Source organism: Dendrobium catenatum, unplaced genomic scaffold, assembly GCF_001605985.2.
Source record: "Dendrobium catenatum unplaced genomic scaffold, ASM160598v2 original_scaffold_254917, whole genome shotgun sequence".
In the NCBI taxonomy this organism is placed as follows: Eukaryota; Viridiplantae; Streptophyta; class Magnoliopsida; order Asparagales; family Orchidaceae; genus Dendrobium; species Dendrobium catenatum.
Window position 1 is genome coordinate 1,503,827 of NW_021573316.1, and position 26,727 is coordinate 1,530,553.

Here is a 26,727-nt window from a genome sequence, read left to right on the forward strand (position 1 = left end):
TGGTGAAATATATGAATAAAACTAGACTTCCAAAATGGTATTATGTGTCATCCATTTTTTTTTTTAATATTTTTCACATGCATGATGAATGATTAAACCATAAAAGAAATTGATGAAACTAAATCATACGATTCTTATGATATAGATTATAGTCAATGGCGAAATATTGAGGTTGAAGATTATATAAAGCGATAGATATAAAAACAAAAAAATTAAGGAAAAAATAGGCATGCTCTCTCTCTCTCTCTCAAAATCTCAAAACTAGATATGTTGTTTGGATCATCGAGCATTAGTAATTGGTATCAGAATGGGATATATGTAAAGAAATGGATATAGAAAAGGTAGCATCATAAAAAATTGCTTCCATGAGTAATAGGATGAATGAGATTTCATGATAAGACCTGAACTAAGCACAATAGATTCCATCAACAACTCTTTGAACTAAAGGAAAACTTGGAACTAAGGGGTTGTTTGGTTGACTAAAAAAGGGATGCAATGTAAAATGAATGCGATATAAAATGAATGCAGTGTAAAAGAAAATGCAAAGTAAAGGAATATAGTGCAAAAAGAATACTTTGGAGTTGTTTCTTAAAATTGGGCGAGTTTAATCCACCCCAAAATGAATTAAATTGGTTTACACTACATTTACTTTATTTTACTTTGCATTCATTTTTCTTCCAATCAAACATCAATATTTTCAAAACTCCTGCATTTGAAAAACTTTACACCCATTTTACTTTCAACCAAACAGCCCCTAAAAGAAAGTATTACTAATAAAAGACCAAATTGCTAATTAGGATCAGTCCAAAATTGAAATGTTTAAACTCTCTAGATTCTAAACATATTATTAGAATAGAAATTGACTAAAAAATATACAAGTTACATGAGTTAATATATCATCAACTAGCAAAATGTTTAAAGTTGAATTGCTTTGTCAAATGGTGCATGAAGATTCCGAACGCTACCTTGATGTAAGGAAATACTCTAATGGATTTGAGAAAACTACTTTACCTGGCCAGCAATGAAATCATTGAGAATAATAGGGAGACCACGAATCATGGCTTCAGCAATAGTCCCTGGCCCAGCCTGCAGATAAAATTTGTATAGCTAATTAAAAAAAAAACTATGTAACTATCAGATAAAAAATTCGTCATCACAAGAATAGAAGATTTACCTTTGTAATTATGCAATCGCATGCGCCCATACATTCTTCCATCTTAGTAACAAAACCCTTGACCTGGATATTAAGTATATAAGAAGCTTAATAGAGGTAGAAAAGAAAATTATCTTTGACAAACAACAGAGACGATTTAACAAGCAATGTTTTAGAGGAAAATCATATGGGGCTGATGAAGGCGAGCAATAAAAATTCTGAATTTCAAACAGAACATTGTATGTAATTAGGGTAAAGGCAAAAGCAGTACATCCACAACAAGAAGAAACATGTCTTGCAATTAAACTCAGCTATATGAGCATTGCTTTTGCATGATCTGTCTCAATTTCTGATTTATGGTGATCATATTTTAAGTCATAGCCAAAAGGAAAATTGATAATGCACGATAAAAAAGCCTGCATAGAAAACAAAGTTTGTCATCACCAGATCACCTCCTTTCTTTTTTCATTCCATCCTAAGCCCGTAGAAAACTTGATGCAGTGCCTAACCCAGGCTGCAATCATGTAAGAAAATACGTTGAAATAACCCAGCAATTAGAAATGAATGAAATTCAAAGTTCGCTAATTACTACCAGCCCCAAGTAATTCTTAGGGTTTATTAGGTTGTAGTTTAAGCTAAATCAAACAAGCTAATCTAAGTTAAGTCTTTAAGTAAGATTAAGCCGTTTGGTTGGTGAAAAATATGAGCTATTGTAAGCTAAGAAAATTACTAGATTGCGTTTTAACTTTAGCTTATTTGCTTAACCTATTACAATTTACAATTCCTAGGAATATTGTGTTGTACTGCCTAACATTCAATACCAACATATAAGAAAACATGCTGTAATTGATGTAAAACCAGGAGTTGTTTTAAGAAATTAATAAAAGTTGTTGAAGCAATGATAAAATTAATCTTAAGGCGTCTCAAAATTGAAGGATCAAGAAAGCTCTTAGAAGCAAACGATGCTTAGGCAATCCATTACAACTAAATTTGCAAGTTCTTTAAAATAACAACTTAAACAAGAGTAATGAAATGATTAGTCAACTAGAATCCAACGGTTAACAAAGTGATCGTCTCACCTTGAGGCTCAAAGTCACTCTTCTACGTCTAGGGTTGTCGGAGGAAGAAGAACCATACAAGAAACGAAATCACTCCAAGGTAGACGGCGCAGACGATCCGTAGTCATGGAGAGGGATGCGGTGGTGGTGGAGGTGGCCGGCTGCTTGGTTTAAAATATCGATCCTTCACCTTGAGATCCTTTAATCAACTCTTGAGAGTGGAGCTTAGCAGAAGAGGATCGTAATCACACTTAGAGATACCACTAGTACACAAGTGATGCCGAGAGGACTTGTCGCCGGGGGAGAAGTGGGAGTTGGAGAAACGGGTGGTGGCCGTTGATGGTCCACTCGTAGTCCGAGAATTGATCGTCGAGGATGTCCACGAGATGGGGGAGGATTCGGTTCAAGTAATCTTCAACGGTGTCGTCAAAACCAAACCCGAAGTTGAATAATGGTGATCGAACGATGTGGATGTCTCCGTGGGCGTCGAGTACGAATCTGTGGTCAACTTCGGGATCCGCCATACATAATTTGCATGTAGATGAGAGAGCACGGTAAGACAACCCAAGAGAGGAGAGGTGGTGGCCGGCTTGGAGATGTGGAGGGGAGAAGCTAGGCTCCTTGGTGGAAACTAGGTTAGGTTGGGGGGCCGTGGGCTAGGGGGAAGAGGGGATCATGGTTTGGGAGGGAGAGAGGGGAGAGGGTGATGCTATTTTGTGGGGAGAATAAATCTGAAGTTTAATTTCAGATTCTAAATAAGAAAGGAGGGAAGATTCAATTTCAAATTTCAGATTTTGAAATCTGAAATTAAAATTTGTGAGAGGGAGGCATTAAAGAGGTATTTAAGTGGTGATGAGGTGGCAATTGGAGAGAGAAACAATAGGGGAGAGGTGGCCGGCCATATGGGGAGAGAGAGGGGCTTGGAATTAATTAGGTGGGGCCCAAGGGGAATAATTAAATTAAGATCAAATCTGAATTTAAATTCAGATTTGTTTTAATTTAAGAAAGTTTCCCAATTTAGTGGAATAAGGGAGGAAAAGAGGTTTGAATTTCAAAATTGAGTTAATTCCCATTGACTGACTTTCCTAAATAAAGAAAGACTATTTTAGGAAAGTAATTTACTCAATGGAATTTGAAATTCAAAGAGGGGATCATGGGGGGGCCAGCGGCAAGACTAGGAGGCTGAGGGGGGCGGGGGGATGGGGCTGTCGGGCTGGCAGGGGCTCCAGCCGGCGGTAGAGCTGGGAGGGGACGGCGGGATGGGGTTGGGTGGTGAAAACCGTGGGAGAGAACAAGGGGAAGGGGCAATGGGTCTTGGGAAGAGCTTGAGGAGGGAGAGGAAGTGATTGGAGGAGGAAGATAAGAAAATTAAGAATCACGAACCTTACTCATTGAACCACTAGAACTCACAAAGAGATCTAAATGCTCTCTCCTCAAGAACTCACAAAGAGATCTAGAGAAGTTTTGGAACTCACAAAGAGAACAATAAGATAAAATTTTTCATTCATCAACTAACTCCTCATACAAAGCATGGAGACCCTTATATATGGATCTCAAGTCTAAAAGAAAAAAAAGATACAAATGCCCATGGGGATACAAAAGACACTCACTACCCTCAGGGGTGGACTAGAAAACTGAAATAACATAAATAAAAATTACAACAAACATGTCAAAAGTAGAGACTATGAATCCTGGTCATTGATCTACGCCTCCGTCGATGGTACACGTGTCGAAATCTCTGACTGATGTCCGCGTCATTCTCCCCAGGTGGAAGAAAGCTCGACTCCGTCGAGTAGGTGTCCTACGAACTCTCGTACAGCTCTAGAAGGTCGGGGTCCAATTTCTATACCTCCTCGCGATCCATCCATGTGTTTTCTGTCTTCGGCTTCTCTTTCCATTGAACTAGGTATCTTCGGCGCCTGCCATCCCTGGTGGAAATGATTTTATCACTGAGTATGGTTTATATCTTCTCCGTATTAGGTAATGTGGGAATTTTAGGGAGTGGAGGTAGGCTCAGGATCTCACTTGGTATGGTCTCACAAGGCTCAATATTTAGTGGATTTTCAGGGTGAAAATCAGGGCAATCAAAGGCTACTAGATCCTCGATGTTAAACATGGGATTCATGTTGAAACCTTCTGGAAGGTCTAATACATAAGCATTACTGTTTATTTTGGAAGTTATTTTGAAAGGCCCGCTTTTAGCATGTAATTTCTTAACGGCCCCTGGAGGAAACTGTTCCGGACAAATCCGAACCATGACATAGTCTCCAACTTCGAACTCCTTGAATCGCCGTTTAAGATCATCATTAAGTTTCTATTTATCATTACTTTGTGCAATTCTTTTATTAATCTCTTTATGCAATTCCTGGAGATGACATGCAAATACAAATGCAGACTCTGACACTCTAAGCTTATAGGATTCATGGGAATTAAATATATGGGCTGCCTAGGTTGGTATCCGTATACAATCTCAGCTGGACTCATACCTGTGGTCTGATTAACAAAATTATTATAAGCAAATTCGGCGATAGGCAGTTTAGAATCTCAATCTCTAACGTGTTAGTCTACCAAAGTCCTAAGAAGGTTCCCAAGGCTCCTATTGACAACTTCCGTTTGACCATCCGTTTTTGGGTGGAAGGCCGTAGAGAACTACAGTTTAGTACCCATCTTAAGCCATAAAGTTTTCCAAAAATAGCTAGTAAATTTCACATCTCGATCCGACACAATTGTTTTGGGGAGTCCATGAAGTCTGACAATTTCATCAAAGTATAACTTGGCAATCTTAGAGGCATCAAACGTTTTGGAACATGAGAGGAAATGGACCATCTTAGAGAAGCGATCTACTACAACACAAACAGAGTCGTGCTTCCTAAGGGTTTTGGGTAAACCTAAAACAAACCACGGGCAATTAGGGACGGGAAGTGGCATGTAGAGGCCGGTGTTTTGCTTTCGTTGTTTAGCCAACTGGCATGTATGACATCGTTTGACCAATCTACTAACATCTCGCTTGAGGCTGGGCCAGAAAAATCTATGTTCAACTACGGCAATGGTCTTTGCTTGCCCAACATGCCCGGCTAGGCCTCCAGCGTGTAGTTCCCACATAAGGAATTCTCGAAGAGAGGTTCTAGGAATGCAAAGTTTTTGAGATTTAAACAAGTATCCCTCCTACGATCGTTGCCACTTGTCAGCAGGGAGTACATTTCATGAAAATCAGGGCATTCCAAGTAATCCTCTTTAATTCGTTCAAAACCAATTACTTCCATTCTCAGTTCACGGGTAACCATCATTCTATGACTCAGGGCATCAGCGGCCTTATTCTCAGTTCCTGCTTTATGTCTAATCGTGTAAGTATACTCTTGCAGGAATTCAACCCAACGGCCGTGACGAGCGTTGAGTTTCTTCTGTGAATTAATGTAATGCAATGCCTCGTGGTCTGAAAATATCACAAATTCTTGAGGCAGAAGGTAGTGTCTCCAATATCTAAGGGATTGGATAATCACATAAAACTCTTTGTCGTAGGTAGAGTATCGATGTCGGATGTCATTTAGTTTTTCACTGAAATAGGCCACGGGGTGCCCTTCTTGCGATAAAACTCCGCCTATACCGATCCCTGAAGCGTCGCAAGTTACTTCAAAAACTTTTGAAAAATCGGGGAGAAGCATAACAGGGGCTTCAACCATTTTTTTCTTAATTTCCTCAAAAACTTTAGTGGCGGATAACGTCCAATGAAAATCTCCTTTCTTTATGCAGTCAGTTATCGGGGCCACTATTGTACTGAACTCCTAATAAACCTCTGATAGAAAGTGGCTAATCCATGAAAACTCTGAACGCCCTGATGTTCTTGGGTAAAGGCCACTCATTGATCGTTCTAATCTTTTCAGGGTCGGCTGAAATCCCTTGAGATGATATTATGAACCCGAGAAAAGTAACACTATCTATGAGGAACACACATTTCTTAGGATTAGCATATAATTATTCTTTCCTCAAAGTCTCACAGACTTGTTTCAGATGACCTAAATGTTGGTCCACCGAGCTGCTATAGATCAGAATATCATCAAAGTATACGACAACAAATTTTTCTAGGAAAGGTCGAAGGGCTTGGATCATAACTCTCATGAAGGTAATTGGGGCGTTACTAAGACCAAACGGCATTACCATCCATTCGTACAACCCGTCCTTGGTTTTAAATGCCGTTTTCCACTCGTCCCCGGGGCGAATTCTGATTTGGTGATAACCACTTTTTAGATCAATTTTAGAAAACAGTGCGGCCCCAGTCATCATATCTAGCATGTCGTCAAGACGAGGAATCGAAAAACGATACTTGACCGTAATTTTGTTGATGGCTCGGCTATCAACGCACATTCGCCAAGAGCCATCCTTCTTGGGGGTCAGAAGGGCAGGGACAGCACACGGGCTAAGGCTCTCTTTGATGAATCCACATTGCAGGAGTTCATCTACTTGCTTCTTCAGCTCAGTATCCTCCGTTGGGTTCATAAGGTAGTGAGGGAGGCTTGGTAGGGAAGCTCCGGGTACTAAGTCGATGACGTGTTGGATGTCTCTAAGGGGTGGAAGCTGGTTAGGTAATTCTTCGGGGAAGACATTGTCAAAGGTCTCAAGAAGTGGTTTGACTTCATCGGGGACATGCGCCCCTTGATCAGTGTCAACTTCTCTAGCCACTAGTGCATATATGGGGGATCCTTGGTGAAGCTCAATGTCCACTTCTTTCGCAATCAAGAAGTGTAAACCTTTACTAGGTTTAATGGGAGTAGCCTTAACTTCGATCTTGTTGGGTTTATGTTGAGAGGGAATTAATTTGATCTTCTTGCCATTGTGTTCGAACACGCAGGTGTTAATTCTCCCATAAATGTGGACGACGTTATCAAATAGCCAAGGGCGACCAAGGATAATCTGCCCCACGTCCATTGTCAACACGTCACACAAGACCTTTTCTTAATATCCAACAAATTCGAGGGGAATAAGGCTTCTGTCTTTGATTTCCATGGATGTAGAGTTAATCCATGCAACCTTATAAGGATTTGGGTGGGGTGTCGTCTTTAGGTTACATTTGGAAATCATAGCGAAAGAGACGTCGTTGATGCAGCTTCCACTGTCGATGATGACCTTACAGCTTTTATCTCCAATCTTAGTAAAGGTATGAAAAATGGAAGTCCTACGCCAGTCATCACTTGGTTTCGGTTTGGAAAACGCACATCTAAGGACTTGCAACTCAACAGGGTCATCCTCAGTGAAGGAGTCATTTTCCTCATCAACATGATGAACTAAATCAGTCTCAGGTTCGTCATCGTCTTCATCCACTTCTTTAATTATGGTGACCTTATAGGGACTAGAACATTGCGATGCAATGTGTACATACCCAAGACACCTATAACACTTAGTTCCTGAAGTGGCTTTGGAAGTATCACGTTCGGGGGCTTTACCTTTAAAGTCCGGGCGAGGTGGGGTTGGACTAGCAGTTGGTTGATTCACCATAGAGCCCGTGGGTCAGTTTTGGGGTTGTTCGGTGGAAGTTCTATACAGAGTTAGGCGGGAGTCAAAATGCTTAGTGTGGGAATGGGTCCTAGACTCCTCTAGGTCAAGAACTAGACTGCAGACTGCTTCTAACGTGTCTATTCCTCTCACAAAAAGCTCAGTTCAGAGATCTTCCCTAAGGCCAGCTCTAAACATGGATAGAATTTGTGCGGGGGTAGCAGATTCTTCGTCATTGCAACGGATCAAGAAATCGTCGAAGGCGGAGATGTAATCTTTAACGGGCTTGCTTCCCTGGGTCAGCCTATTCCATTTATCTAGGAGCTTGGGGTAGTAAGAAGAAGGAAGGTATTTTCTCCTAAGCTCTTGCTTCATAGCTCGCCAGTCGGTGATGGGGTGTTCACCTCGAGCGTCACGCATATTTTCCAAATTTGTCCAGTACAGGTTGGCTCGACCACTGAGTTTCATTTCGGCGAACCTAACTTTCCTAACTTCCAAAATGTTGTACCATCTGAAATAACTATCCATCGCTTTGAACCAGAAGACTTGAGGGTCGAGGGTACCATCGTATGACGGGGCATCAATTCTAATGTTCTTAAGCAACTGAGCATCATTATCTCTCCAAGGGGTCTCATTTCCTAAGGTGTCCTGATTGGGCCTAGGGTTATGACAGTAGTGATCTCGTTGTAGTCCATGATCGACCCGGGTGTCATCACCATAAGGTGAATGAGGTCTAGAAGGGGTATAAATAGCAGGGTTTCCTATATGCTCGATGTTATCCAGTCGATCACTTGTTTGGCGCCTAAAGTTGGCTAAGTCAGTCTGGGTGTTGCGGATTTGCTGTGTAACCGTTCCAAGTTGACCCACTATAAGGTCCAGCGTTGCTTGGATGTGTTCCGGATCCATGGTTGGGTGCTAGGGGACACTAGGGAAGGCTAAGGGCTGAAGGGCAGCACCTAGACACTCTAAACTAATACTCCTAAAGGCTCCCAATAGTGCAGGAATTAATAGGACAGCAAGGTTCAGCAATTGTTTAAGTTGTCTAGGTGTTTTGGAAGGGTCCGAAGGAATGGACAAACCTAAACAATGACTTTAAGTTCACTAAACGAAGACTAACTATTGCTGGAACAGTGAGGACAACAGCTAAAATCAAGGGTGTAGTTGTCCTACGCAGTTAGAAACGAAGTAGGTTTAATGGCAGCACTCACACGCTAGCTAGAATGACTTAAACTCTACTAAATGCGTGCAGGAAATGTATGGACAGCAGTGAAAACAATGAATAAATTTAAACTACGCGATGATATACATGCAAATTTTTTAAGCTATAACAAAAGGCTAGACCCTAGGATGTTTTTCTAAACATGCCATGCATGTCTACCATGCTCTGATACCAAATATGATGTAAAACCAGGAGTTGTTTTAAGGAATTAATAAAAGTTGTTGGAGCAATGATAAAATTAATCTTAAGGCGTCTCAAAATTGAAGGATCAAGAAAGCTCTTAAAAGCAAACGATGCTTAGGCAATCCATTACAACTAAATTTGCAAGTTCTTTAAAATAACAACTTAAACAAGAGTAATGAAATGATTAGTCAACTAGAATCCGACGGTTAACAAAGTGATCGTCTCACCTTGAGGCTCAAAGTCACTCTTCTACGTCTGGGGTTGTCGGAGGAAGAAGAATCATACAAGAAACGAAATCACTCCAAGGTAGACGACGCAGACGATCCGTGGTGATGGAGAGGGATGCGGCGGTGGTGGAGGTGGCCGGCAGCTTGGTTTAAAATATCGATCCTTCACCTTGAGATCCTTTAATCAACTCTTGAGAGTGGAGGTTAGCGGAAGAGAATCGTAAGCACACTTAGAGATACCACTAGTACACAAGTGATGTTGAGAGGACTCGTCGCCGGGGGAGAAGTGGGAGTTGGAGAAAAGGGTGGATGGCCATTGATGGTCCACTCATAGTCTGAGAATTGATCGTCGAGGATGTACACGAGATGGGGGAGGATTCGGTTCAAGTAATCTTCAACGGTGTCTTCAAAACCAAACCCGACGTCGAAGAATGGTGATCGAACGATGTGGATGTCTCCGTGGGCATCGAGTACGAATCTGTGGTCAACTTCGGGATCCGCCATACATAATTTGCATGTAGATGAGAGAGCACGGTAAGACAACCCAAGAGAGTAGAGGTGGCGGCCGACTTGGAGATGTGGAGGGGAGAAGCTAGGCTCCTTTGTGGAAACTAGGTTAGGTTGGGGGGTCGTGGGCTAGGGGGAAGAGGGGATCACGGTTTGGGAGGGAGAGAGGGGAGAGGGTGATACTATTTTGTGGGGAGAATAAATCTGAAGTTTAATTTCAGATTCTAAATAAGAAAGGAGGGAAGAATCACAAACCTTACTCCTTCAACCACTAGAACTCACAAAGATATCTAAAGTCTCTCTCCTCAAGAACTTACAAAAAGATCTAGAGAAGTTTTGGAACTCACAAAGAGAACAATAAGATAAAATTTTCATTCATCAACTAACTCCTCATACAAAGTATGAAGACCCTTATATATGGATCTCAAATCTAAAAGAAAAAAAAAGACACAAATGCCCATGGGGCTACAAAAGACACTCGCTACCCTCAGGGGTAGACTAGGAAACTGAAATAACATAAATAAAAATTACAACAAATATGTCAAAAGTAGATACTATGAATCGTGACCATTGATCTACGCCTCCATCGATGGTACACGTGTCGAAATCTCTGACTAATGTCCGCATTAGTAATAGCCCAGCAAAGAGGTACAAGTCAAGCAAGACAAATGAAAGGAATTCAATATTAGTGGATTACTACCAACCCCAAGCAATTATTAAGGGCTTTGGTTGGTGCAAAAAAGATGGGCTACTGTCTGCTGAGATAACTATTTGATTGCATTTTTTTACTTAAGCTCATCTGCTTAACACATTACTCTATTGTAATTTATACTTATACATAAATTATACATAATAAATATTATTTAAACCTTAACTGATTAAATTTACATTAATCTCCTTTTAAGCATACCATATTTATCTTAATTAAAGGTCTTATAAATCATTACTAATTTTTTCTTACTAGCAATAAAGTGATAAATTAATTATCCCATAGCTAATTATCATAATAATAGTAAAACAAGATAAATTATTTGATCAACATATGTAAATAATTAATTATTGATTTATGGTTGATTATGTGTCTGTTAATTATTCATGGTTCATCATAGTTAATACATATGAAATATTAATGAACCAACTAAAACCTTAATTAATCTTTAATTAGTCTAAATAACTCATTAATTATCAATTAATTGTATTAATTATTTATTTAATTATCCTAAACTTGATTTTTATAATTTTATACTAATAAATTTTTAATAGTTTTCATTTGGATGATTTTTGGCTAAGCTAAACCGTTAAGCCAAGGGTTAGTCGCGCCGCTTAAACAGGTTTAGATGCAAAGCTTGGGCCCTTGGCTTAAGCCAAAGATGGTCTGGTAAATGCATTATCACAATTTGGCGCTTAAGCGGCGCCAAGCTAAGCCTAAGTTCAAACCAAACAGGCTTTTTGTAGCATGAGAATTTAAACAGTTTCACCCTCCAACAGTATATTAGGCACTAGAATGGAGGACCATTACATTGCGGCCATCAATTTGTTCCTACGAAACATCCAATATAATCCATGGTTTCAAATCCCTTTTTGGGTATTTTATGTGTACTTCTTGAAAGAACATCAAAGAATGGTGTGAACCAAGTGACAATGTACCTCTAATTTCAGTTTCTGCAACCCAGCTATGTTACAACACAAAATAGAATGCGCAACATGAACTAAATGGCCACCTATAATGCTATCAATAAAGAGATTCGCCACTACCATCCTCCACCTCTAGATCCTTACTTGCTAATGGGTTAAAAAAGAAAGAAGAAAGTAGGTTCACTAATTTCTACTTCTAATGTGCACAAATCAAAGCTTATCCTGTCTCATAGTTAGGTAGATATTTGAAGTGGATTTTCTGGGTATGCTACTAATGCATAATATTTTATACTTCATAGGAAATCATGGACCTTTTTCGTAGTTCCAGCATTAACCAATCCAGAATTTGGTGGACACAACACAAGCTAATGTTTCTATGAACCTTATCCACATTTATTTAAATGATGCTACAACCTATTAAATAGGATTTTTTAATAAAAACAAGGAGCCTCAATGTTAGAGAGCTACTAAAACCTAAGCATTTGAAGCATTGAACATGTTTCCAGATAGACAATATATTGTGGCCCGAGAAGCAGATAGAGAGGACTACATTATACTCGATATGGATGATAGTTTTTATTACTAGATAAAACATCCCTATTTACGAAGCAACGCTTCAGTCACCACCATCAGTGTGAGGTGAAGCTTTAAGCTCCCTTTGATATTAGCTCTCTGTTGTATGCTTCTATTTCTTTGATCAACTGAAGCAGTTTTTGAGTTTTTGGAAAAGCAACTGTGAGAAAAAGTTCATTTAGGATCCATTTGGGACAGCTGCACTTTTTTTAAAAAGTGGTTGTAAAACTGTTGTTGAGAAAACAGATTTTTTTTAAAGCTGCTATAGAAAGCAACTTCCTAGCACAAAAAAGTTATTGAAAGTAGTAAAAATGAAGTGGCCAAACAAAAATTATGATTGTGGTCTAAAAAGCAAAGCAGTAAGAAAGCTGTCCCAAACAAAACCTTATATGAAAGCCAAAAACATTTTTTTAGAACAATAACTTAGATAGCTTTCATAAACTTTTATCTTTTTATCTAATTAATTACAGTTCACCCTCAATGGTAATCATAATGAGCACTTAAACCCATGCGGATAACTCATGTATTTCTGACTAAAGCGTCACAAATATCTTTTCTATGCAGGATTGTGGAGAGAACTAAGAAGATTTTTTTTTGTCCCATAAAGTGGTGTTGTAGATAATGAAAAGCTGTGTTGTTATAGATATTAGGTGCCTCAAGGAGACATGGATGCCAAATGCCCAAGGCACTATGCACCAGCCTAGGGGCTTAGCTGAGCTAAGTGAGCCGCTAAGAATTAACTTATTTAATTAAGATGAATATTACTGGAGTGTACAATATGTTAATCATCGCAGTAAATTCTAAAATCCAACAGAAAAAAAATAAAAACAATTTCATTTTGTCATTTCAAATACCAAAATAACAAAATTGTGTCAAACACAATATCTAAAACAAGGTGCCCACAAGACTCGAAAGTTTAGCTTCAAGTTTAAACAAATATATAATAAGTTGGTAGCTTTATTATCTATTTTATTGTTTATCACCCATAATTTATTCCGTATCATTAGATTTGTAGCTGTTCATCTCATAATATGATTTTATATACTTTAAATATGATAAAATAGTTTGCATCAAGTGAGCACTCGAGCTCCTTAACACCAAGGTGCTTATCTAGGCAAGGCATTAGTGATGATGCTCGACTAGGAGATGTTTCGGGAATTGTTTCCTTGTCTTGCCTGGCTGTCTAGGAGACCATTCGACTCGCCTTTGATGAAAAGGAACTAAAGAGTATAGTGGATCATGGAGGGGAATTCGGGTGCAAGAGGAAAGAGATGAACATCCTTGGTGATGTTGGTGTTGAGGTTGATGGTCTAAACAACATTGACGAGGGAGCAAAGGAAGTGAAAGACCATATACAAGCATTCTCTTACGAGTCCAAATGTGATAGGCTCTAACTCATGGTGTGCATTCACCAACATCTTCTCACTATCCTTCATTGCCTCGATTGTGTCTTTAAAGCCAAAGAGGAACAAAAAATAAGAGTTTTAATGATCTATGATGATGATGAAGGTTGGCAAGTTGCAAATTGATCAATAGGAATATTTGCGTCATTATCATCACTATTCGTCGTCATCACCCTTGTCAAATGCTTGCTGCTTGTTGCACCTTCACCAAGGCGGAGGAGAGGGGTAAGAGAAGGTCCTACAAGCTTCTTGGGAAGAAAAAAAATACTTTTTGAAGGAAAGAAGAAAAGAAAGGTGGTGAGATTACATTTGTCAAGAATAATATTTTTTCTGTCATTTGTAATGGAAAAGATAATCATGACAATTTTGTCAAAAATACTTGGGGGCATGAGTATATTTTTAAACCACATTGGGGTAAAATGTATATAAACAATTTTTAAAATACTTTTACATAGTAATTAAAATTAGAATATTTATCAGAATTATAAGAATGAATAATAATATCGACTTTGATTATTCATTCTACTCATATCAATGCCACAACAATTGTTATATATCAGCAATCACAGCTCATACAAAGCATTAAATAACAATCTAAATATGATTTTAACAAACAATCATTCGCTTTATTTGACAACATAAAACTATACAATCTGGCACATAAAACTTGTTTTTTATGTTTCTAAAAAGAAAAATAAAAGTTTGATTTTAAAAATAAAAAGCAAAAAAGATTAAACAAATATATATTTTTTACCATTTAAATTATTTTAAAAAGAACAAAAAAAAGAGTCTCAAATAGGACTTAAAATAATGAGAGCCTGAATCAAGAAAAATCCTAATGCCATTTTTCAATATTCACACCTTTCTCCATGACCCAAGTTAGAAGCAATTCACCGAGAAACTTCTTTAAACTAACTCTCAAACATGCATCAATCTTCTATAAAATTTTGAAATGAAATATCAAGCTAAACATTTAGAAGAGAATTAAACTGAAAATGCAAAATACCTGAACTGGAATCTTCCAATCAATTGTAAGTAATTTATTGGCTAATTTTTTATTGCGTCCACAAACCACAAGCATTTGACCTATTGGTTCTCCAAGACTCTCATCATACAATGTCTGCCCAAGCGCTCGTGCCGTAGCCTCAATAGGACCCATGCCTTCCCCTCCTCCCATCAATAATACAGCAGGTAAGTCCTCATTCATTCCAAATTCTTTTCTCAGCTCATCCTATCCAGGAGACCAAAATACTTTATCAAGATAAAAAGTAAAAACACAACGAAGAATAATGTCTAGTTGAGACAAGATCAATAAGTCGAAAAGAAGCAAACATACCTTTGGTTGAATAGGCTTAACAAAAGAAGGGCGCACAGGAAGACCATAAACTTTTATTTGTTTAGGCTTTAGTCCGGCTTTTAGCGCTCTTTTCGCCACATCAGAAGAAGGGCAATAACATCTTGTAACTAATTTATGAAACCTAGAAGAATAATGTGAACTTCATCACTAGACAAAACATAGTTGATACAGGTCAATGGAAGAAAAGCTGCGCCATCTAGATGAAGTTTTTTGCTACTAGATCATCCTACCATGTTGGATGGCAAGTGCTTAAATCTGTAACTACTGTTGTAAAAACAATCTTGTCAAGAAGACCTTTTGCCCTTAGGACTCGAAGGGGAACATGTTGCATCAGCGGATGTACACTGATAATAATATCTGGCTGGTATTTCAACAGTCCTTTTGCAACTTCTCTGCACAGATTACAGGAAGAAAATTAGCAAATAACCATTGATTTAAAACCTCAATAAAAGTGGATATCAAAGCATCTCCAAGGTAATGGTTTTCCACCTTGATTGTACAAAGACAATTTAGCAATCTAAACTTGCAACAAGACAAAAGTCAAGACATTGAGATTGTAGTTGCTTTTTCCATGACTCCATGAAAACTGAATGGCTAAGGAGGATCAAGTGAAGATAAACAAATGCTCACCGAGCTATGAAGGCCGATGTAGCAGCAAAATTGGATTGATGCACTAAACGAGGGGCAGTTCCATAATAAGTCATCTTCCATAGAGTTCCATGTTTCACCAAGAAGTTATAACTCCTCGGTAATTGGTTAAACGGCCAAGGAGTGTGATCAGACCACAAATCAGTCACAAAAACCTGTATCAAACATAAATCATCAATGCTCCCAAAAGAGAAGGTGAAATACTTCATAAAGTTCATACTATCAAATAAAGGATGATTAAGCCCTTTTTAGAGAAATGAAAGAAGAGAATAACAAAGATCATTAGCTCTCTTCTGACAATAATACAACAAAGTTGGGAAAAATACTATGAATGACATCAACAGTTTTATCAGTGCCAATGTAATACAGATGCAACTAAATGGTGAACTCAAATTTGCAATCAAATAAAAATTTTTAATTTAACAAATCAAAAGGTTTCAGTCAGATTTAAGAAAACAAAGAATTAATTAACTACGGAATCAAATCTCAAAAAGTTCAGTATATCATCAAGTAATTACATAAGGGAAGAGTTACACAGGAGGGCAGACACAGTAGTTATGGTCAACAAAACAATCCTAAGCGTAGATTGGCTAAACCCACCTGCCTACAAGAAAATGATTGGCCTGCTTCTCCAGTCCTTCTCTAATCTTGAGATGTAACTCTAATCCACAGCCTCTAACTGAAGTTTTGGAAGAATAACAGGCACACATAGCTCTATATATGTGCCTAGCCAGGGAAGATGACAATATGGAATATATAAAGACCAATCAATTATCATTTTTCTACTAAAACTAGGAAGATCTAACCATAATCCAACAAATAATCTTCAAACTAGCTCAATCCACATAGAAATAATCCCTAAATTCATCAATTCTATTTCACACTCTCACGCACCAAATAACTGATTAAGGCTGAAAAGAGAAAGTGAAACTATTCTGAAAAAAAAACAAAAAAAACCTGATACTCGTCACCAAACTCTTGATTGAAAGCTGTCTTTATGGCTTCTGCCGAAGCACGGTGTCCACCACCAGTATCACTCATCAAGATAAGAACTTTCTTGGGGGATTCCACCTCTACGCCATTAATTGGCAAGACCTCCTCCTCAAAAACGCCATTGCCACCCTCCTCAACAGAATTGATCTCGTTTGAGGGGATCCCGGTCGGGGCAAAACCAACTGGCCCCCACCCGCAGTGCAACTGAAGCAACCTATTGTACTCATTCCAGAACGACTGGAACTTAGAACATCTGAAAGAAAGACCGCAGGAGACGCCTTTCTTCCGAGTTCTCCTCTGCGAAGATAAAGACAAGGGGGAACCACTCAAGTAGAGAAAGTTGGAGAGACGAGATGCAGAAGAGAGAGACTTAGTAGGGAAGAAGGGGGTAGCGAGACTGGAGTCGAATGGGACGCCGCGGAGGTGGAAGGGGATATCAAGATGCGGAATTGGTTCTTGGCTTATCGAAGATGGAGGCATGGCTGCGAGCACATGGAGTCGCAGAGAATGGAACCGCAGACGAAGAGAGAAAGGCGGGTGTGGAGAAGGAGAAGGAGAAGAAGAAGGAGAGGAGAATCGATGGGACGAAGCAGAGCCGCAAGCTGGGCAAATTATTCTGTGTCGGATTGCTGCTCTTTTATTGTGATTTTTTAATGTGCTTTTCTGCCTTTTCTTTTTAAAAGTTCACTTAATACATAATTTTAATTATATATTAAATATTTTTTTATTAATTATTTATAAAAGCGTAGCAAAATTATATTAAATATGTTACTCATTGAATATTTATTATTATTTTGCTGCCCTTTTAAAATACTCATTAAAAAGACAGCAAAAATCAGCTAATATGTAATTAAAATTTTGTATTAGCTGTCATTTTGCAAAAATATATCAAAGACACAGTAAAAACGCAGCAAATTCGAGCCCAAGCTTGAGTCAGATTTCCGCACATAATAATTTGCCCACAAGCTGATTCATTCCCTTCTTGGTTCAACTTGGGTGAAATTTAAGGAAGAAAGAGCAAAGATTCTCCAATTTACATAGATATTTGAATTACATGTTTTACAAACAGGGGCGGAACCAGCCTTTCATCTTAGGGGGGGCAAAATTTTCTTATTAATAGACAAATATTAAAAAAAAAACAAAATGAGAATATAATTCAAAATGAAGTCTTCTATTCCAATATGATAGATAAATTAAAAAAAAAACATTTCAATTTTATCAATCTATTTTGCATCTTTTGATAATATTGGATTACATCTTCATTGGGAATCAAATCAAACACATCTTTTTCAATGTAAGGCACAAGACAATCGTTCAGCCAATCATCACCCATCCTACTACGCAATCGATGTTTAATAATTTTCATGGCTGAAAATGCTCTCTCCACTGTAGCAGTAGCAACTGGTAAAGTTAATGCTAAAGTAATAAGTATGTAAACTAGAGGATACACGTCATTCTTCTTGAACTTAACAATCTGTTTTGCAAGATCAGCAATGCTTCTTAGAGAGAAAAACTCTTCACTGGTCCGCATATCAATAATGTACGTTGATAATTGACTTTTAAGAACAACAACCTCAATTATAGAAAAATCACTTGGATATAACTCTGCTAGACATATCAATTTCCTCTCATCGTAAGCATGAAATGAATCACTTGGGTTTAAGCATGACACATAAAGAAGTAACTCAGTACTTGATTCAGAAAAGCGATTATTTAGCTCTTGAAGCTGCATGTCAACTACAGTATAAAACAGATCAACACGATAATGATGTAGATTTGTTTTATCTTCACCTCTTTTCACTGATCGGCGACGAGTTTTGTATGTTTCATTCATATTTGGAATAACAACTTCAAAAACGTGACACTTCATCTAGTAAAGCATTCCATCCATTCTCCCTTAGTAGCTGCAGTCGTTGTTTAGAAATTTGAACCAATTTCATCGCATTTTCAATGTCTTGATCTTTCCTCTGCAATGATTGTGATAACTCATTCGTAATACCCAATATATCAATCATCAGATGTATTGTAAAAAAAAAAAATTAAAAGACTCCATTATATCAATCAGAACACCCGCTTCAACCGATTGCTGATCATGAACCCCTTCTTCTTTAATAATCTCTAGCACCTCGATCACAGAAGCATACATACGCATAAGACTAATCAAAGAGTGAAAATGTGAACTCTAACGAGTATCACTAGATTTCTGCAAATTTGTCTCTTGATTCAAACCTTTGCAACTTATGAGATTGCCAATTTTAAGATGTAGAAGTACTTTATCATGCTGAATACTTTTAAGAGCATCCGATCTCTTACAAGAAGCGCCGATAGTATTAATAATTCTAGATGTGAACTCAAAAAGATGTTTAACTTGCCAATGATTCTTTGCCACTGTCACCAAACATAATTATAGTTGATGCGCGAAACAGTGAACATGGCCATATTTGATTCTAATTCATATAAGGTTCAAACTTGACTTTGAAATAGTTCCGAACGTGAGTTCAAACTGTTTTGAGTTCGAACATGTTCGACTCTTTCTAGAAACTTCAACTTTAAAAAGCAATCAAATAATGATCGAACTGATGTCAAATATATTCAATATATAATCAAATAATATTTAAAGTCATGATCTTATCTTATTTAAATCGAGTTAAAATATCTGTCTAGTTAATACTTGAACATATCACATACATCGAATAATGTTCAAATATGGTTCAAATAAAGAACGAACAAAATATAATCAAGTTTGATCATGGTTTGAATAATATTCGAGCATGCTTCACACAATTGTTTTAACAAATATCAAAATACACTTTTGATACTCAATTTAGCTCTATATCAGAGATATACTATAATAACATAATCTATACTAAATACAATGGAAACTACATAAATAGCATACTTGTATTCTAAAGTTACCAATAAACAAAATAAAATCTCCAACTTTAACTGTATGATCTCTCGTAAGTGAAGAACTTTAATAAATACAAAATAACAATAACAACAATGATGAATTTTGAAGCATAAAGGTAAGAACATCTTCCCTCCTATAAGACGAGTCAAATGAGTATAATAAAGAATATCTTACTTCGAAACCAATTTTTTAAATAAATTTCTTAAAAATTAAAATAAGAGATATATTTCTTAAAATGTGGCATATAAAATTAAATTTTATTATATTTATTAATTTTCTTAATTTGAACCAACATTAATAACATGAGTAAATTGAATAAATACCAAATTTGACTTTTAGAGGAATAATACGTCTTTTTTTAAAATTGAAAAATATTTAAAGGGAAATCCAGCCGGATAAAATGCTCTTGCGGGTTAGCATACCCGCCCGCACTGTATCAGCGAAAGGTAGCCGCAGCCCCAACGAGCGGACCTAGAGGAGAGAATCCCAGACGGAAGCGCACAGATGTCGGCGATCTGCGGTTGTTCCTGTTCCGGTGGCGGTGCCGCCATTTCCATCGCAGGTTCTAAATTATTCTGCCTCTCTATTCCTCTTAGAAGATATTCCCTCGCCATAGCTGCCGCGGGTAGCGGAGCTTTTCCTTCTAAAAGTTACCGCAAGGCTTTTACATCCCTCTTGGTAAGGGCTTCAGCGGTGGATTCCTACGAGAACTCTTCTGATTTCGTCAAGCGTATGGAGCAGGCGTGGCTAATCTCTCAGGTGCTTGTCTGTTCCTATTCACATAAATTCTTTCCTCGATTTCTCGATTTCTGGGGATGTGAATTTATCTGCGCTATTGAAAATGAGGGATTTTGATGAGATTGGGATATGTTTGCATTGATGGCTATTTCAATGAGGAAAGGTGATAGACAGGTTTTGTGTCTGTTTTTTCTACGCGGATTGTTGCTGCAAACTGTTTATTTGTATTTGAACATTGAAGATGTAGGTGACACATATCTTATATAATAATCTCCATGAAAGGATGCCTATTATTTTGAGGTTTTGAAGATTATGCAAGAAATGTTAAAATGTGCTGTTGCTATATTACGAAGTTATCATCGTCATGTAAGTACCGTATAACGCAAAATGGTTTGTTGATCAAATAGTCATATAAGCTTCACCTCGAAATTCTCTTTGACCTTATTCACTTCACTTAGATAGTTACATATGTTAAAAGTTGAGCTTTTGGATTGCATAGTATATAAGGTGGAAAATTAAAAAGTACTTTTCTTAGAAGATGATATTCAACAAAGGTGGATGAGGTATTTTGCTAAACTTTTTAATAAAAATTGTGAAAATACGACTGACTTTAGTGACTTTATCACCCTAAATGAAAATAAAGATTTTTGTTTTTATCGGCGTATAAGTAAAATCGAAGTTTGAGAAGCTTTAAAGAAAATGAAGTGTAGAGAAGCTGTTGGACCTGATGATATTCCAATAGAGATGTGGAAATGCTTAGGAGATGAAGGAATTTCTTGGCTTACTAAACTTTTTATACTGTTTTGAAGACTAAAAAGATGCAAGATCAGTGGATAATGAGTTTGTTAATTCCTATTTTTAAGAATAAATGTGATGCACAGGAGTGTGCGAATTATAGAGGAATTAGTTAATTTGTCATACTTTAAAACTATGTGAGCGAGTTATGGAAGCATAGGTTGCGGCGTGATACTAATGTTTCTCAAAATCAATTTGGATTCATGCCGTGTAGGTCTACTATGGAAGCCATACATATATTGAGAGGTTTGATGGAGAAATATAGAGAGAATAAGGAAGATCTACTTATGATATTTATTGATTTAGAGAAAGCATATGATAAAGTTCCAAGAGAAGTGCTATGGAGAGTTCTTGAAAAAGAAGAGTTAATAATGCTTATATTCAAATTATTAAATATATGTATGCAGTAGCTATTACTTGTGTTCAAACACAAGGTGGTTTGACCAAGTATTTTCTGTTTCAGTTGGATTACATCAAGGATTAGCCTTAAGTCCATATCTTTTTGCTTTAGTCATGGATATTCTCATAGACATTTGCCAAGAGGATGTACCTTGGTGTATGCTTTTTGCTGATGATATTCTTCTTGTTGATAAGACTAGAGAGGGAGTTGAAGGTAAAGTTGAATTATGGAGGTCAACTTTAAAGTATAAGGTTTTCGTTGAGTAGATCTAAAACTGAATATATGGAGTGTAATTTTAATAGCAATAGATCTAGTGAGGGGATTGTGACTTTGGACGATCAAATCATTAATAAGAGTACATGTTTTAGATATCTTGGATCTATTGTTCAGAGTGATGGTGAAATTGATGAGGATATTATCAGCAGAATTCAAGTTGGATGGTTGAAGTGGAGGAATGCATCGAGCTTATTGTGCGATAGAAAAGTCCCCCACAAACTTAAGGGAAAATTCTATAAGATGATGGTGAGGTCTGCAATGCTTTATGTTGTCGAATGTTGGCCATTAAAAGGGAAGCATAATACTAAGTTAAGTGTTGCGGAGATGAGGATTCTTAGGTGGATGAGTGGCTTGACCCTTAGAGATAGGATACGAAATGAGCATATACATGAAAAGGTTGGAGTAGCTCCAGTGGAAGATAATATTAGAGAGAGTCGCCTTAGATGGTTTGGTCATATTAAACTGAGGCCTTCTGATGACCCGGTTAGGAAAGTTGAGGTATTAGATTTGACTTATGTTAATAAAGGTAGAGGTAAACCTAAAAAGACTTGGTTAGAAAATATTAGAAATGATCTTTATTTATTAGATTTAAATAAAAATTTAACTTTTAACCGGACATAATGGCGAAAAAGGATTCATGTAGCCGGCCCCACGTAGTGGGACAAAGACTTGTTGTTGTTGTTGTTGTTGTATATAAGCGTCAAGTTGTAAGTCTAGTTATTATTTTTTCATCTATTGACTTTGGAGATTGTAGAGAATTTTGTGATTTTTAGTAAGATATGATTTTGATGATAAGCTTATTCTGTATTGCTTTTTGTGGAAATAGTTTACAGCATGTAGCTTTTTGGTAACCAAATTGTAATTGAATATAGTGATACGCCCTAGGGTTTCACAATTTCGATTTTGCCCTAATTTTCCCCAAAAGAGAGGAAGTTCTCCACCAAAACCAAAGAGAAATAATCACAAGATTGTTGGGATGAAAAATAAGAACCTTTGCATTAGAAATTCAAGAGAAAACAAGATAAATTTGTCCACTTCGAGAAGGACAAGATCTCCCACAAGAAAGCCCTAGAAAAGAACAAGAAGAAAACTAGAAGAAGAAAACTAGAAAGAGAATACACTTTTCATAATGCCCCCAATAAAACCCTAATGGCCCCCTTCATACAATCTAAAAGTCCCTCACATCCCCAAATTACCCCCACTTAAGTGGGTGGGCCCCCTTTTTTTTGTCCAGCCGGTCCGCCCGCCTCCTATAGACCCACACGGGTCTAGGATGGACCGGGTGAACCGGTCCATCATATAGTTGGTTAAAATTTGTGATGGTTGGGAGGGTTAGTGTTATAGCCTATTATTGGATCATGCCTGATTTAGAGTTCACCTGTAAATTCTCGAGTCTTTTATGGGGCAGTTGGTTTAGTAAGAGCTAAAATTCTACCTTTGGCCAATTGGAAGGTGCCTTGACTGAAATTTAATGGTATTTTTAATAACTTAATAAACAAATTCTGAGCATTTAATGTCTAATCTAATGGCTAATTGCATTAAGAAATTTCCATTAAAGTTTTAAGAGAATCTAGAAATTAGCAGTAAAGGAGACTTGCAAATGGAGTGGGGAAGTGCAAAATGCTATTAAGGAAAAAAAAAAGGTCTTTAAATAATAAAATCAAAGCAATGCATAACGTAGGAATGTTGATACCAATTGATGTAGGATAAATTACCTCGATCTCCAATTTGATGGGGGAATATTTGAATGAGTTATTCGAGGCAGTTGATATCATTATAAAAAAATGCTTGATGATTGGTATGGCAATACATATACTATGGAGTAAGGAGAAAATGAGGTTTTATGAAAAATGAAATTTAAAGAAAGACAGAAATATCATTTTAAGATATACTGTTTTGATCAATGCTTGATGATTGGTATGGCAATACATATACTATTTTGATCAAGTTAGATGTTTTATGTGTGAAGATAAATTTTTCATAGTTGAAGATGAAGATTATTAAAGAAAGATAGAAATATCATTTTAAGAAGTTGTTTTGTAAGATATCCAAGGAAAAAAAAAAAATAAAAAGAATCATGGAGTATGCTATATATCAACTCAAAAAATGAAGTTTAATTAGCTTCGTAAAAGTGCATAATTAAAATTTTTAATTGTAGACGAGATACTTATTGATATTCGAGAATTTTGGAAAATATTTGAGTAATTTGGTTGTAAAATCATTTTAATGTAATTCTAATTGCTAAGTGAATGCCAAATAATTGAACTAGAAGTCTTTTGGTATAAATTTTTAAAACTAAGGGAGGTTTGGGCTGGGATTATAAGGAATCAAATTTTTGAGTTAAAGAGTAAAATCAAATACTATTGCTACATATGAAGAGTTTGTATTTACAAGCCTCACATAAAACATAGAACATTTAAATTGACGGAAATTTCCAAAATGCCCGAATGAGTGAACTGAAAAGGCCACCAAATTCTAGTGGTTTTAGCATCTTCTGAAGAACTAATTTGATTGCTTGTATGTAGAAAATATGCTTTGAAAAGTAATGATTTTGTTCGTTATTTTGAATGCGAAAAATGAAATAATTATTTTTGTGGGAGTTTTGAAAAGATTTGTAAAGTTTGAAACCATTATTTATGGATAATTAGATCCAACCAAATGATGATTTAACAACTTCATCAGTTTATAAGACATAATTCGGAATTTCTAACGAGCCCAAAATAGAAGAATTCCTGAGAGGAGAAAGGTGTGGGATTTGAATATCTCAAACAGAAGAATTGTAAGCTTATTTTGTTGAAGTTCGAACCATTCCTCTCCTGTCAATAGGATGATGAAATTCCTTGAAAATGTGAGATACTAAGACATTTTCTCAATTTGACATAAATTGTAAAGTGCATATTCAATGCAATTGTAGATAGAGACATTGTTGTGTGGTTGGAATCTCTCTCTCTCTCTCTCTCTCTCTCTCTCTTGTGAGCCTATGCTCCAATATACTTAGGATCCATTTGAATGAAACAGTGAGAAAAGCTATACCAAATAGACCCTTAGCTCTCTTGTGCTCATAGTCCACACAGACATAACCTGAACTCTTAACAAATCAGGTGGAACACCTCCTTTTACCTATCATTCAACCTCATTTATTTCAAAGTATTCATTATAAACTATAATAATTTGCTTCATTTGTCTTGCAGCAACCAAGACCTGTTGCTTGTTCTTCATGTGCATCAAAAGGGTGTGTTGAATGCAAATGGTGTGGGGGAACTGGCTTTTTTGTCATCGGCAACAACGTGCTCTGCGAAGTTCCTTCCAGAAACACTAGCTGCGTGATTTGTGCGGGGAAGGTAAAGTCTTTGTCCAGAAAGAAAGAATATATTAGGCAGATGTTTCACGTTTGGTAATAGAGAAATATAAAAATAAATGGGTAGACAAATGAGTGATAGAGACAATAAGTGATTGTCTCTATCAAATGAGTGTTTTTTTTCCCTTTTGCTTTTATCTCTCTCTCTTTTTTTTTTGGAACGGAGGTATCTAAGGAGTTTGGCGGCATAACTAATTCCTCGGCTAGTCTAGCAGCAACCAACCCTACAGGTGCAGGACCCGTAGTTATTTTCTTCCACTTAAGAGGTCGTGCCGCATGAGAGGGGATTCAAATATGGGTTGGAGGGTTCCCAACCATGTTCTCCCACCAACCTAGGTATAAGGCTGGTGGGGTGCTTTTATATCTTCTTTCTAATAAGGGAATGAGGAAGAGAGAGAGATGTAAAAATAAAGGATTGTAAAATGTTATATAGTTTTAGAATATATATATATATATATATATATAATTATTTTATAATTTACTGTAATGGTCTTTTGATATGAATGAATGGCATGAATTACCCGCATTTGAATTTAAAATTACATGTTCACAAAATTTAGTATAAAGTGTAAATAATGTATTTGTTGCAGGGATCTGTGTGCTGTGCTGATTGTAAGGGCACTGGGTTTCGTGCAAAGTGGCTTGGGAAACCTCCTCTCCAATAGGCGCAGCCACGTTCGGAGATGAATAAGATGCAGCCATGTCAGTGGTACAAAGCGGTACCGAGCAGTACCAAGCCGCAGTACACAGCAAAAGGGTGATGTGGCAAATTTTGATTGGTCTCCGGACAGCGTTCGTCATCCGCACAAAATAATCCAACCCCGAGCCAGCCTTTTGTCATCTCCAAAGTAATTGTATGGCTTTTTGTACAATTTATTCAAATTACTTGTGATAACTTGAAATTTGTTTAATTAGCATTCATGATTTTAAGGATAATATTGTTAAAAGTATTTAAAGATTATATATTTTAATTAAGTGATTCATTATTATTATTTTTTTCTAATTTGTCATTCTTTATCATAATTTCTCATTTGTTTTAAGTATTATATCTCACTTTTTCATATTATGTGATTTATTATTTTTTTAATTTTTTATTATTTTATTATGATAATTATTCAAATAATAATCATTTTCTCTCTTTCGTTACAAACGAGTCGGCTTAAACTCGTAGAATAAAGCTCGAGTTCGAACTCGTAGACTAAAGCTTGAGCTCGAGCTCGAACTCAAGTCATGGATGACTCAAGCTTAACTCGAATCGTTTACACCCCTATTCCTTAGTGACATTCTTGGCTCATTTGCCTTTTTTTTTTTTTCATAAAAGAGAGAATGTTTGAGTCATAGAAACCATGGAGAATTAAAATTGGATTTTACCTCTACCTACTTCTACATCTTAGCAAATTTGTTCAATTATATTTACTTACTTAAGATTGTCCAGTAATAAAATACTATTTGATTTGGGACAAACAATATCTTCTATGAGATTATTCATAATCTCCTGCATGATTACATCCCCAACATTGATTAGTCTAAGGTTTCATTTGGGGGCAGCTTTCATATTATTTTTTAAAACGATTTTGTAGTATAAAATTTTCTAATAAAAGAATTTTTTGTAGTAGAAAGCTCTTTAAAAAAAAAATTGTCCCAAAAAAAGCCTAAGGCTTCATTTAGGATGATTTTTTTATTGATTTCTAAAGCAAATTTATAGTATAAAACTTTCTAATTTAAAAAAATTTGAAATGTGTAGCAATGCATGTAAAATAAATGAAGACAATTTCATTTTTTTTATTGGTTTGAAGTAAAACAAAT

The 26,727-nt window shown here is 36.7% G+C and overlaps 2 protein-coding genes across 2 annotated transcripts; one reads left to right on the plus strand and one right to left on the minus strand.

Moving 5' to 3' along the window:
* Nucleotides 1-778: 778 nt before the first annotated feature.
* Nucleotides 779-17,078, minus strand: LOC110103531 (monogalactosyldiacylglycerol synthase, chloroplastic). Its single transcript, XM_028692696.1, has 7 exons — nt 16,408-17,078; nt 15,433-15,605; nt 15,033-15,194; nt 14,782-14,923; nt 14,452-14,676; nt 1,175-1,237; nt 779-1,086 (listed from the first exon to the last, which is right to left on the minus strand). The coding sequence occupies exons 1-7, from the start codon at nt 16,921-16,923 to the stop codon at nt 1,003-1,005; spliced, it is 1,365 nt and encodes a 454-aa protein (XP_028548529.1). The 5' UTR covers nt 16,924-17,078; the 3' UTR covers nt 779-1,002.
* Nucleotides 17,079-19,772: 2,694 nt separating this feature from the next.
* LOC110103555 (protein PHOTOSYSTEM I ASSEMBLY 2, chloroplastic) lies at nt 19,773-25,896 on the plus strand. Its single transcript, XM_020832326.2, has 3 exons — nt 19,773-20,113; nt 24,755-24,904; nt 25,512-25,896. The coding sequence occupies exons 1-3, from the start codon at nt 19,859-19,861 to the stop codon at nt 25,584-25,586; spliced, it is 480 nt and encodes a 159-aa protein (XP_020687985.1). The 5' UTR covers nt 19,773-19,858; the 3' UTR covers nt 25,587-25,896.
* Nucleotides 25,897-26,727: the final 831 nt, after the last annotated feature.

What these genes read in the sequence shown, in the direction of transcription:
- LOC110103555 (XM_020832326.2), top strand. Translation starts at nt 19,859, where the DNA reads ATGTCGGCGATCTGCGGTTGTTCCTGTTCCGGTGGCGGTGCCGCCATT. An exon ending in AGGCGTGGCTAATCTCTCAG is followed by an intron (nt 20,114 to 24,754) that starts GTGCTTGTCTGT and finishes TTTGTCTTGCAG; the next exon opens with CAACCAAGACCTGTTGCTTG. An exon ending in GCGTGATTTGTGCGGGGAAG is followed by an intron (nt 24,905 to 25,511) that starts GTAAAGTCTTTG and finishes TATTTGTTGCAG; the next exon opens with GGATCTGTGTGCTGTGCTGA.
- LOC110103531 (XM_028692696.1), bottom strand. Translation starts at nt 16,923, where the DNA reads ATGCCTCCATCTTCGATAAGCCAAGAACCAATTCCGCATCTTGATATC. An exon ending in TTAAGCCTATTCAACCAAAG is followed by an intron (nt 14,677 to 14,781) that starts GTATGTTTGCTT and finishes TCTCCTGGATAG; the next exon opens with GATGAGCTGAGAAAAGAATT. An exon ending in ATTGGAAGATTCCAGTTCAG is followed by an intron (nt 1,238 to 14,451) that starts GTATTTTGCATT and finishes CTTAATATCCAG; the next exon opens with GTCAAGGGTTTTGTTACTAA.